The sequence below is a fragment of the Hyla sarda genome, chromosome 8 (assembly GCF_029499605.1).
Source record: "Hyla sarda isolate aHylSar1 chromosome 8, aHylSar1.hap1, whole genome shotgun sequence".
In the NCBI taxonomy this organism is placed as follows: domain Eukaryota; kingdom Metazoa; phylum Chordata; class Amphibia; order Anura; family Hylidae; genus Hyla; species Hyla sarda.
The window spans coordinates 183,294,747-183,308,475 of NC_079196.1; the positions used below are offsets into that span (position 1 = coordinate 183,294,747).

Genomic DNA, 13,729 nt, shown 5'->3' on the forward strand with positions numbered 1-13,729 from the left:
TTCCTTTCTTGAGGTGTCAGATAGCGGTGAAGGTGTTGATGATGACGATGTGTCCGTGGATGCCACGTGGGTGCCCGCTAGAAGAGAAGAAGAGGGGGAAAAGTATCTTAACATGGGTATCATTTTAATCGTATTGACCCACAGAATAAAGAAAATGGCAATTTTACCACAAAATGTACAGCGTGAAAACAAAACTCTCCAAAATTAACAAAATTACGGTTTTCTTTCCACACAAACAATATTTTTTTTTTTGGGGGGGGGGGGGTTCACTGTAAAATGAGTGATGTCATTACAAAGTATAATTCACGCAGAAAACAAGCGATCATATAGATCTGTGGATGGAAATATAAAAGTTATGATTTTTAGAAGGCAAAGGGGAAAAAAATAAACAGGCAAAACTAAAATTGGCTGTGTTCTTAAAATGGTGAGATAAATCCGACACAATGTGTAGGTAGGGAAAATGACGGTAGGGAGCCATAGAGTTCTCACAGTTATAGCGGAGAGAACGTGCAGCAGGACACCCTCTGTATGATATCTGGCTCCTGTCTGTGTGTTGTAGCATTTCTCTGACTAAGACGATCAGATCGCATCAGTAATCGCAGACGACACAGCAGGTAGTGCGATCAGTGCGCTAGGAGCTGCAGTGACAACCACAACACGCCGCTCGTCAGAAGGAAGCTTCTACTTCCCGGCCACAGCTGTCGTCACAAGTCAGTCAATGTCGCTGTGCATGCCGGGATTCGTAGTTGTTTAGACGCTGAGGAACATCATTCTGTAGGGGGCGTAAAACTACATTCCCCAGCAGCGCTCCTGGCAGGGTGCTCGTCGTAGTTTTATCTGCTGTTTCCCCGGCAGGGGGGAGGGGAGTTGTGGCAGTGGAGAGGGTCATCGTTTTCGGGTTTGGACGATGAACTGACCGGCTCAACAATGTTCGGGAGGTCGAAGAGCTGGGTGAGCGGCTCCGGGCGGTCCTCCTCCAGCGTCCACTCCCTGGACCGGCTGAAGTAAGTGTGAGCTCGGGAGGTCACAGGCAAGAACAGGTCACCCCCCCCCCCAGTCCTTATCTGTCACATAGTTCAACCCGCTGTGACGTAACCTCTGCTGCTGATGACGACATGATGACATCACAGTGCTGAGGGCAGGGGGGGGTCACTCAGCTTCAGGGTGTTCGGTACCTGAGTTTATGGACATTATACTGCACATATGGATCAGGGCTGTCAGACTGGAAGATTTCTGGGCTCTGTGGTGCATCAGCCTAATTGGCACTAATGTCTAGAGCAGTGGTCTCCAACCTGCGGACCTCCAGATGTTGCAAAACTACAACCCCCAGCATGCCCGGACAGCCAACGGCTGTCCGGGCATGCTGGGAGTTGTAGTTTTGCAACATCTGGAGGTTCGTAGGTTGAAGACCACTGGTCTAGAGACCCTGGGGCGACCTGCATTTGGCTGTCCGGGCATGCTGGGAATTGTAGTTTTGCAACAGCTGGAGGCACAGTAGTTGGGAAAACACTATACTATGGGTCACCATACAAATGTGTGTCGCCATATAGTGCCGCAGTAAGGAAACGTATACTTGTCGAGAAGCATTCAGTGTAGGGGAATAGACCTGTAGCGCATCCTAATGGAATGGTATGAGAGGGATTGGCTACACTATAATTAGAGATGAGCGAACTTATAGTAAATTCGATTCCTCACGAACTTCTCGGCTCGGCAGTTGATGACTTTTCCTGCATAAATTAGTTCAGCTTTCCGGGGCTCCCATGGTCTGAAAAAGGTGGATACAGTCCTATGAGACTCTTTCCTACGAATGTATCCACCTTTTCCAGCCCACCGGAGCTCCGGAAAGCTGAACTAATTTACGCAGGAAAAGTCATCAACTGCCGAGCCGAGAAGTTCGTGACGAATCGAATTTACTGTAAGTTCGCTCATCTCTAACTATAATATATCTGTATCCTGTGGAGGACCTTGACATTCCCATAGCCCCATGATACCAAGTGTTCCCTGTTGCCGCTCTCTTGTCAAGACAGGTGGAAACTGTAAGTAAATAGGTTGGGAATCGCCCTATTAGGTATAAGCCTCTAGATGGGTAACCCCCTCCCCCACACACCTGCTGGGTAGCAGCCACCAGTTGGTAGGTGACTTCCCCCCCCAATTAGTTGAAAACCCTCAGTAGGTAGGGAAACCTTCCCGAAAGAAAATAATAAAAAATCCCACTCCCTTTTCCTACGCTCCCGTGCTGAGGTGTCTACATCCTCCGCTCTGTTAGGCTGGGTTCACACTACGTTTTGTCCCATACGGGAGCGCATACGGCAGGGGGGAGCTAAAAGCTCGCGCTCCCGTATGTCACCGTATGCGCTCCCGTATGTCATTAATTTCAATGAGCCGACCAGAGTGAAACGTTCGGTCCCGTCGGCTCATTTTTGCGCCGTATGCGCTTTTACAACCGGACCTAAAACTGTGGTCAACCATGGTTTTAGGTCCGGTTGTAAAAGCGCATATGGCGCAAAAATGAGCCGACCGAACGTTTCACTCCGGTCGGCTCATTGAAATGAATGACATACGGGAGCGCATACGGTGACATACGGGAGCGCGAGCTTTTAGCTCCCCCCTGCCGTATGCGCTCCCGTATGGGAGAAAACGTAGTGTGAACCCAGCCTTAGACTAGGTTCACACTACGGAATTTCCGCCTGCAATTCCGCTTTGAAATTGCAGACGGAAATTCCGCTTACTAAAATGTATAGTGTAGTGAATGGGTTTCCATTCACAAATTCACACTTTGGAATTTGTGAAGCGGAATTTGTGAACAGAAAATCCGCTTGAAAATTTCCGCCTGAAGAATGGCGTTTCTCATTTTTCAGGAGGAAATACTCGCGGGACACATTGCAGTCTATTGGAGACTGCAGTGTCCGCGCGGTCCTAGCGCCGACTGATTCAGGACTAGGACTCTCCAGGCAGAAATTTTCCGTAGTGTGAACCTAGCCTTAGGGACTATTCACACTGGCGGAATTCCGCCTCAAATGGAAGCCTAATAGACTTCTATGGGGTTAAACTCTTCTGAATTTCTGCATGTAGAATTTTGTTCACAAATTCTGCAGCAATTCCGCAAAAGCCTGAAACCACCCAAGGAAGTGGAAATGGAATTGGTGCGGAAATTCCGCCCATGTGAATAGACTCAGTGGTGCAGGACCTTTTTGGGAAAGGACCTGCTGTGCAGGGAAAAGACTTCATTGTGTGACAGGTCCTTGATCACTCCTGATAACAGAGCGAACAATGAAGAGGCCTTAGCGTAAGAGCGTAGGGAAAGTGGGGGAAATTTTTGTCCTACACGATATGAGTTTTTCCCATACCGCAATACCAGTTGGGCCCCTCCCCCTTGGGAATGAATGAATTATCAGCCCAGCGCTGCGCTGTCATTAATCACATGTCACCCGCAGGTGCTGCCCCCCTCGTCCTCCTGTTTGTTGCGGGCCGCCGGCGCTGGAACTCTGCACTGTACGCTGTATCCCTATGCCGGGGATGCAAAAGATAAACAAAATAAACTTTAACTCTCTTTCCCCCGTGAGAGCCGTCAGCCTATCACCGGCAGCAGCGATGTTCCGCCTGTCATGTAAGTGCGCTCAACCTATCGCCAGCCGAGGAGGAACATCGCTGCGGCCGGTGATAGGCTGATTGCTCTCCGACGTTCACGTCCCCAGGAAGCAGGTGAGGCCGGTACCGGACCTACGGGATGTGAGTTAAAGTTTATTTTATTTATCTTTTGCAACCGGGGCATAGGGATACAGCGTACAGTACAGAGTTCCAGCGCCGGCGACCGGCAACAAACAGGAGGACGAGGAAGGCAGCACCTGCGGGTGACATGTGATTAGTTCCCCGATGGGGACAGCGCAGCACTGGGCTGATAATTAATTGGGGGGGGGGGGGGTGTTAGAAGCAGAACAGCGCTCGCGGGTCACATGATTGGGGGGGGGGGGGGGAATACCGTTATATACCATGGGACATCTCCTCTGTACAGGCTCCTCTGGTTTTGTTTTTTTGGGGATTACAAAACATGCTTGATGCTGCTTTCCCCCAACATAATTTATCGAGGAAGAGTCGCGCTCTGACAACATTTGTCAATTGCAGTGTTTTCCGAACCAGCTTGTTTCCAGCTGTTTCCAGACACAGCCAATAAATGTGTTTTACAGGATGCAGTCTTATTGTAGTGTAACAGCCGCTATACAGTACTGTTTCCAGGGTAAGGCTGCATTCACACCTCCTTTTTACGTTACGGGTGCCAGATCCGGCTGGGGGAAACCGGGCTCTCCCATACCCCAGCCAGACTTTAATGTGCCGACCGGAGTCAAACGGTGACTTCGGTCGGCTCATTTTTGACCCGTATGCGGTTTTGTGACCGGACCTAAATCCATAGTAAACCGCTGGGAACTGATCATATAAAAAAAAAAAAAAAAAATTTTCAGCCCAACGCTGTCCCTGTCAGGGTAAATACTCACATGTCACCCGTAATCGCTGCCCTCCTTGTCCTCTTGTTTGTTGCGGCCGCCAACGCTGACACTCTATACCAGTGGTCTTCAACCTGCGGACCTCCAGATGTTGCAAACCTACAACTCCCAGCATGCTGAGAGTTGTAGTTCAGGCCGTTATATACCGTGAAACCGCCATAAGTTACAAAAATACCGTGATACACATATTTGGTCATACCGCCCAGCCCTAGTGTGCCCACGCACACCCCCTATATGTCGTCTCCCTGCATTATGTCTTTTTGTGACCAGAAATAAAGTAAGGAGGAAGCAGTTTATGTGGTGGGTGCACTTGAATTCCTTCTTTATTGGATTTCAACATACATGTCATTACCACAGGAATACTGGCTGGGAAGCCAACAGTCTACTGTATTGAACAGTTTAAGCCCACCAAGTTCTTCTAAGCTCTTCTAGCAGAGAGAGGTAGTTGGGCAGAGGCTGCTGCCTTCTCCTTTTTGTATGCTGATCTGCTGCTGAAGATAGGGCAGTGGGGGGATCCAGGAAGGGGCATTTATTATAAAACATGATTTCCCTAGTAGAATCCCATAGCCAAGTTTAAAGTTTAAGCTAACAATCAGAGTTTACAAGTTTTTATAGCCTTAGCTGAATGACAGCAGTTTTTCCAATGGTTTACAGCTTCAGTCTTGAACTATTGACCGTCCATTCCCTTCACTTATACAAGTGTCTCTAGTTCTGCAAAAAACATATTTACTTAATCCCTTATCATTGAGAGGCTAGGTTACCCATGGGTTCCCTGTAACAGCAGGACACAACACCATGGAAAGTATAAGTATTGCCGCTCCTAATTGTGCGTTGCGTGCCATATAGTAAAGCACATGAAAAGCTTCTTCACGGTCACTTAACATGTTTGTTTTGTGGTTACGTGAGGCCCTGCATGCATTGGTCTTTATTCTTACAGTAGAGAAGTCATTAATTATAACTTTTTGTGAATTGGGACATTCCAATCTAAATTTAGTAGAAGTCGGAGTCGGTACACTGTTTGCCGACTCCGACTCCAGGTACCCAAAATTTCGTCTGACTCAGGCTCCACCCCTGAGCCTAACAGAAAACAATCCCTGTGCAGCCTGATCCTACAGTTTTATTGCCATCCATCTGTCCCTTAGGTGCATGGCAAATATGACTACAGGATCAGACTACACATGGTTTGTTGTCTGTTACCATAGATGGACCTGTAGGGAAGCTGTACAGTCGTGGGCAAAAATTTTGATGCGGACAGTCACTTAACCATTTAAATGCTGCAATAAATAGCAATCTCTGCATTTTTTAAACAAAAAAAAAAACAAATTTGGTATTACTGCATGTGTAATTCTCTGACCTATTAAAATAATGATTAAGCCCTTGCCGCAGAACGACGGGTATACCCGTCGCTGCGGCACAGGAGGGTTATGAAGCGAGCTCTGGAGCTGAGCTCGCATCATACCTGCATGGTGCCGGCAAAGTTGATTGCCGCGTCTAAAAGTTAAAGCATCCCGGCAGCTCAGGGATGCAGCAGGAGGGTGCCTTACCTGCCTCCTGCGTGTCCGAACGGTGATTGATTGCTGCAAGCCTGAAATCCAGGCTTGAGCAATCAACCGCCGATAACACTGATCAATGCAAAGCTATAGCTTTGCAGTGAATTGTGTAAAAGATCAGTGTGAGCAGTGGTATAGCCCCCTATGGGAGCTATAACACTGCAAAAAAAAAAATAAGTGAACAAAAAAATGTATAAAGATCATTTACCCCCCCTGCCCTAATAAAAGTTTGAATCACCCCCCTTTTCCCATAGAAAAAAACTGTGTAAATAAAAATAAACATGTGGTATTGCCACATGCATAAATGTCCAAACTATAAAAATATATAATTAAAGGGATATTCCAGGCAAAACCTTTATATATATATATATATCAACTGGCTCCGGAAAGTTAAACAGATTTATAAATTACTTCTATTAAAAAATCTTAATCCTTCCAATAGTTATTAGCTTCTGAAGTTTTCTGTCTAACTGCTCAATGATGATGTCACGTCCCAGGAGCTGTGCATGATGGGAGAATATCCCCATAGAAACTGCACAGCTCCCGGGACGTGAGTCATCAGAGAGCAGTTAGACAGAAAACAACAACTCAACTTCAGAAGCTAATAACTATTGGAAGGATTAAGATTTTTTAATAGAAGTAATTTACAAATCTGTTTATCTTTCCGGAGCCAGTTGATATATATAAAAAAAAGTTTTGTCCTGGAATACCCCTTTAATTAAACTGCATAGTCAATGGCGCGCAAAGTCCAAAATAGCATAACAGTAAAAATTTATAAAAAGCGATCAAAACGTCCGATCACAACAAAAATGGTACTGATAAAAACTTCAGATCACGTCGCAAAAAATGAGCCCTCATATCGCCCCGTACATGGAACAATAAAAAAGTTATAGGGGTCAGAAGATGACAATTTTAAATGTATAAATTTTCCTGCATGTAGTTATGATTTTTTTCAGAAGTAAGAAAAAATCAAAACTACCGTATTTATCGGGGTATACCACGCACCGGCCTATAACACGCACCCTCATTTTACCAAGGATATTTGGGTAAAAAAAGTTTTTTACCCAAATATCCATGGTAAAATGAGGGTGCGTGTGTGCGCGTGTATACCCCGATATACCCCCAGGAAAGGCAGGGGGAGAGAGGCCGTCGCTGCCCGCTTCTCTCCCCCTGCCTTTCCTGGGGTCTAGAGCCCTGCTGCCGGCCCTTCTCTCCCCCTGGCTATCGGCACCGCTGCCCGTTCTGTCCCCCTGACTATCGGTGCCGGCGCCCCATTGCCGGCGCCGATAGCCAGGGGGAGAGAAGCGGCGCCGACAGCCAGGGGGAGAGAAGGGGCAGCGGCACCCATTGCCGGCGCCGCTGTCCCGTTGCCTCCCGCCATCCTCGGTGGCATAATTACCTGAGTCGGGTCCGCGCTGCTGCAGGCCTCCGGCGCGCGTCCCCTGCATCGTTGCTATGCACGGCGCGGCGCACTGACGTCATGCAACGACGCCGGGGACGCACACCGGAGGCCTGCAGCAGCGCGGACCCGACCCAGTTAATTATGCCACCGGGGATGGGGGGGAGGCAACGGGGCAGCGGCGCCGGCAATGGGTGCCGCTGCCCCTTCTCTCCCCCTGGCTGTCGGCGCCGCTTCTCTCCCCCTGGCTATCGGCGCCCGCAATGGGGCGCCGGCACCGATAGTCAGGGGGACAGAACAGGCAGCCGCGCCGATAGCCAGGGGGAGAGAAGGGCCGGCAGCAGCGCTCTAGACCCCAGGAAAGGCAGGGGGAGAGAAGCGGGCAGCGACGGCCTCTCTCCCCCTGCCTTTCCTGGGGGTGTATCGGCGTATAACACGCACATAGACTTTGGGCTAAAAATTTTAGCCTAAAAAGTGCGTGTTATACGCCGATAAATACGGTATATAAGTAGGGGATCATTTTAATCGGGTGGACCTACAGAATAAAGATAAGGTGTCATTTTTAATAAAAAATGTACTGCGTAGAAACAGAAGCCCTCAAAATTTACAAAATAGCGTTTTTTTCTTCCATTTTGTCATTACAAAGTAGAATTGGTGGCGCAAAAAATAAGGCATGGTATAGATTTTTAGGTGCAAAATTGAAAGGGTTATGATTTTTAAAAGTTAAGGAGGAAAAAACGAAAGTGGAAAAACGCTATGTCCTTAAAGGGTTAATGATAAAAATAATGTTTACAATCCTGCGTGGTAAAAGATGCAAAACAAAATACCAAACAATATTTAATGTTTTTATGTCAAATTTTATATTCTGCATTAAAGCGTTCCCGTCAGATCCAACAAAATTATGTTTTTTTTAACTATATCACTCAGTACCTAATCCTGACCATGTACATCTAATTTTTGTGTCTAGCACCTTTATTTTTTTTTATTACACTTTTAATTTAGCTCACAAGTCTGAATTCCTCTCAAAGGGAGGGGGCGTGGCCTCACTGTGCAGGTCTCTGCCCCCTCCCTCAGTATGCTGTCTGCTCACATCTCCCCTAGCATTAGCAAAACTACAACTCCCAGCTTGTCCTCACTGACAGTAGCGGGACACAAGCTGACAGTGGGAGGATTTTTCCTCTAGCTGTGAGCGCAGGAAATCAAGGAAGTGTGTCCATGACATAGGTGATGACGCATGGACACAGCAGGACTAGTATAGTGGGACGGAGATGCAGGATAGTCAGGCAGCTAGCTGGGTTACAGTTAGAAAACGGGGTAGAGGGGAAAGTGTCAGGGAGGCTAGTTCTGATCTAGCACACACCAACAAGTTTGCCCGGTTGGCAGATGAGGGGGGGATGCCATTTTTTTAGAGCTAGCAGTACTGCAGCAGGACTCTGCCTCTGACCGCCAGGGGGGTGTCTGCTCCAGTAAGGAGGGAAGGAGGAATGCAGGCCAGACAGGTACTGGTAGTGGGGGACTCAATTATAAGGGGGACAGACAGGGCGATTTGTCACAAAGACCGGGATCGCCGAACAGTGTGTTGTCTTCCTGGCTCTCCAGTTCGGCACATCGCGGATCGGATTGACAGGTTGTTGGGTGGGGCTGGAGAAGACCCAGCAGTCATGGTACATATTGGCACCAATGACAAAGTAAGAGGTAGGTGGAGTGTCCTTAAAAATGATTTCATCGACTTAGGCCGAAAGCTTAAGGCAAGGACATCCAAGGTAGTATTTTCTGAAATATTATCTGTACCATGAGCCACACCAGAGAGGCAGCGGGAGATCAGGAAGGTAAACAAGTGGCTCAGAAGCTGGTGTAGGAAGGAAGGGTTTGGGTTCATGGAGAACTGGGCTGACTTCACTGTCAGATACCGGCTCTACTGTAGGGACGGGCTGCACCTCAATGGGGAGGGTGCAGCTGTGCTTGGGGAGAAGATGGTTAGAAGGGTGGAGGAGTGTTTAAACTAGGGGAAGTGTAGACAGAGAGGGGGGGACTTATTAATGTACCTGGGGGTAGAGCAGAGGGAGGGGTTAGAATAATTAATAGGGATAGGCTTCATAGGAAGAAAAAACATACACCATAGAATTGCATGTTGACTAATGCCAGAAGTCTGACCTATAAAACTGACGAATTGGAGTGGTTGATGTCTGAGGAGAATTATAACTAGAGATGAGCAAACTTCTAGTAATTTGATTCGTCACAAACTTCTCAGCTCGCCGTTTGCTGACTTTAGCCTGGATAAATTAGTTCAGCTTTCAGGTGCTCCGGTGGGAAATTGAATCTGAAGGCCGCACTGTGGGATATATGGGAAGGAAATGATAATGTGGAGTCATTATGGGTAGAAATATATGGAGATAAAAATAAAAGAATTGTGATAGGGGTTTGCTATAAGCCACCAAACATAATGGAAGAGGCAGAAGATCAATTACTGAGGCAAATAAACAAGGCAGCAAATCAAAATGATATCATACTAATGGGGGACTTTAACTATCCTGATATAAACTGGGAGACTGAGACCTGTGAATCTCATAAAGGAAACAGGTTTCTGACTATAACTAAAAACAATTATCTGTCCCAAATGGTGCAGGGCCCGACCAGAGGGGGCGCCCTACTAGACTCAATATTAACCAACTTATCTGACAGAGTAATTAATGTGCAGGTAAAAGGACACCTGGGAAATAGGGATCATAATATAATACATTATAACTTGTTCTTCAATAAGGGAACCTCGCGAGTGGCCACAAAAACAATGAACTTTAGAAAGGCAAAGTTTGATCAACTCAGAGAAGCACTTAACAATATAAAATGGGATAATGTCCTCAAAAAAAATGGGAGATTTTTAAGAATATTTTAAATTCTCACTGTAAGATGTATATACCTTATGGGAATAAAAAGGGTCAGGAATAAAAGAAAACCAATATGGATGAATAAAAAAGGTGGCAATAAATGACAAAAATAAAGCATTTAAACTACTAAAACAGGACGGCAGTGAAGAATCATCAAAAAGCTATAGAGAAAAATGTAAAATATGTGAAAAACAGATAAAAGCTGCAAGATCTGTCCTGTCAAACTTACCTGATCAGCTTTTATGAGGAGGTGAGCTCCAGACTGGACCAGGGGCAATCGCTGGATGTCGTATACCTGGATTTTTCCAATGCATTTGATACGGTGCCACATAAAAGGTTTGTGCACAAATTGAGAGGGATTGGGCTGGGGGGAAATTTGAATAAGTGGGTAAGTAACTGGCTTATCGATAGGAAACAGAAGGTGGTTATTAATGGTACTTATTCTGATTGGGTGACTGTTACTAGTGGGGACCACAGGGGTCAGTATTGAGTCCTGTTCTTGTAGAGACTTTGAATAGTAAAGTAGCAATCTTTGCAGATGATACTAAACTCTGTAAAGCGGTGAATGCTATAGAGGACAGTGCACTGTTACAAATGGATCTGGATAGGTCGAAGGTTTGGGCTGGGAAGTGGCAGATGAGGTTCAACACTGATAAATGTAAGGTAGTGCATATGGGAAGGAAAAATCCGGGCTGGGATTATGTATTAAATGAGAGCACACTTGGGACGACTGATGTGGAAAAGGATTTAGGAGTCTTAGTTAACAGTAAATTTAGTGTCGGGCAGCTGCTGCCAACCTTAGGAACTATGGGGGAGATTTATCAAAACCTGTGTAGAGGAAGAGTGGTGCAGTTGCCCATAACAACCAATCAGATCGCTTCTTTCATTTTTAAAGAGGCCTGTGAAAAATGAAAGAAGCGATCTGATTGGTTGCTATGGGCAATTGCACCACTCTTCCTCTACACAGGTTTTGATAAATCTCCCCCTATGTTACTAAAAAGAGCCCACATACAGCCTGGTTTACAGGGAAATAAAAAAGTTAATAGGGTCAGAAAAGGGAAATAAAATAATTATAACTGCAGAATAAAGAGTGTGCCATTTTTTATCATAACATTCACTGTGGAAAAACCCTAAACAAAATATATTTTATCATTTTATTTTATTTTTTTCCATTTTGTGGATGGTTTAAGTACTTTTGTAATTTTTTGAGTACATTTCAAACTACAAATGGTTTCTCGGAAAACATGACATGGGATCAGTGTGTTTACAGCTGTTCAAAACAAAAATTTACAGCATCCTTTGGCTGTCCGGGCATGCTGGAAGTTGTAGTTTTGTACCAGCTAAAGGCACACTGGTTGGGAACCACTGCATGGGGTACTGATTGTTTGCATGCCATGATGGAACCAGCACTGCGTTGTGGCCAGTGTTATAAATAGAAGCCATAATGAAGATGTAAACATAGCCCTAGGTATTTTAATTACATTTGTAACCACTACAGGAATGCTTGGAGCGGGTTGGTGCAAGTGTCCACATTGTGTAGTCTGCAGCTGACACATTCAGGCCTTGTTCACATGGTGTAAAATGTGCGGAATGTCTGCCTGGAAAACATGGGTGGACATTTGGCACACTTGAATAATCCGGCGGGCGCTAGGATCATTTGGAAATGTGCTGTCTCCTAGACAGCAATGCATTTTATAGCGAAATCCGCAAAAAGAGTAGACAAGTCTATATTCTTTTTGCGGACGCCAGAATCGGGATTTCTGCCGGGGAAATTCTGCCTTGTGCACAGTGCAGCAGATTCCCATTGAAATCAATAAGACTCTGCCACAGCCGAATAACATATCGGGACATATCAAGACATTTCACTGTGTGAGCATACCCTCAGGCATGGTTTACATATAGTATTTGGACAATATACAGTCCTGATTTTGTTCTGAAATTTTAGCCCTAGCCAGCAGTGGGACTGACACAGAGAAAAACTTGTTCTTTTTGTCAAGGGAGGGTGCTTATGTCCGAGGCAAATTGTAACTCTTGTATTTAAACCTAGGAAACCAGTGCTAGAAAGCACCAGTACTACCGTGTTTCCCCCGAAAATAATACATACCCATAAGATAAGCTGTAGCAGAATTTCTATGCATTGGCATAATATAGGCCATACCCCGAAAATAAGACACAGTGGTAGGTGTGGCTAAGCACAACGACGCGGAGCGGTAAAGAAGATGGGCAGCTCTTCTCATCTGCCCCATCGTGACAGCTGCTATCTCGGATGTGCCCGGAGAGGTGCTCGCAGCCCCATCAACAAGGTCGTCTCCTCCGGTCAGGTCCCGATCCTTCTGTTTGCACTGCCAGCTCCAGCATACAGGGAGACAGAAAGTGAAAGTGAAAGTAAAAGTCTTCTCAGTGAAGTGAGGAACAGAAAGTTCTGCTTTATGGGTCCTCAGGGGGAAGAATACAGCTGTGGCTGCCATTTTACTCAGCACTGTGGGTCTCTCTCACCCAGCACCAACCAGCAACAGTCTGTGGGTCTCTGTATTGTTGTACCATACTTAATAAAAATAAGACACCCTCACATTTTTCACGTTCGCATTTTTCCACAGAAAAAAAATCAATTGTGGATCAACAAAAATACAAGGCATAGGCCTCGTTCACCTCAACGTTGCACTCTGCTATGTGAGGAGCTCCGTTGCTGAGTCTAAGTTATGGGGCTTTAGTGTGAAAAAAATACTACTAGCGAATGGCGAATGGAACAGTGCACAACACTAATTCGAACTTAGCCATACACAGTATTTTCTGCTGCCAATTTTGACATGGTTTTGGGTAGAGTTGACCAAACTTACAGTAAGTGTGTCCAAACCTGAACCTGGCAGCTCGGCGATTGATTACTTTAGTTAGCACTGGTTGCCTGGAAAAGTCCGGAATGACAGTCTTAGTCTACTAGGACTGTGTCCAGTTTTTTTAGGCAACCAGAGCACTTTGAAAGTTGAACTAATTTATGCAGACTAAAGTAATCAACAGCCGAGCCACCAGGTTTGGGTGGCGCATTTCCAAGCTGTCCGAGCATAAATGAGCCCTTAATGTTCCAAGCAGGTAACTTTTACATTAGTCAAGTAGTGGCTCTAGACTGGGAACAATTGTTAAAAACACTCAGCCGTGAGAAGTAGTAGGTTTGTATTGGGATTAGGAATCTGAAACGCAAAGAACCTGTCTGGGTGGTTCATTCATGCTTTTATTGGCACTTTCTTAGCAGATGTCTTCAGTCCACCTATCATTGAGCTTTATTATAGCTTACACACAGCCTATGTTCTGTGTCATTATGTTCTGTAAGCCATTTGCTGCTTCTCATAGTGTATACTGTCAATGTTTACATGACACGTCACAACCAGAACGTCACTCCAA

The 13,729-nt window shown here is 45.8% G+C and overlaps 1 protein-coding gene across 5 annotated transcripts in view; it reads left to right on the top strand.

Moving 5' to 3' along the window:
* The first annotated feature begins 768 nt into the window (after positions 1-768).
* The window catches only part of CLEC16A (C-type lectin domain containing 16A), a 318,383-nt gene continuing 305,422 nt past the window's right edge, over positions 769-13,729 (top strand). For 2 of the 5 annotated variants that reach the window (XM_056536467.1, XM_056536468.1), the window contains exon 1: positions 773-1,004. In XM_056536467.1, coding sequence (XP_056392442.1) covers positions 928-1,004 — 77 coding nt within the window. In that variant the 5' untranslated portion in view covers positions 773-927. Of the gene's footprint in view, positions 1,005-13,729 lie in introns of all 5 variants that reach the window. The other 3 variants (XM_056536465.1, XM_056536463.1, XM_056536464.1) reach the window with 3 other exon arrangements.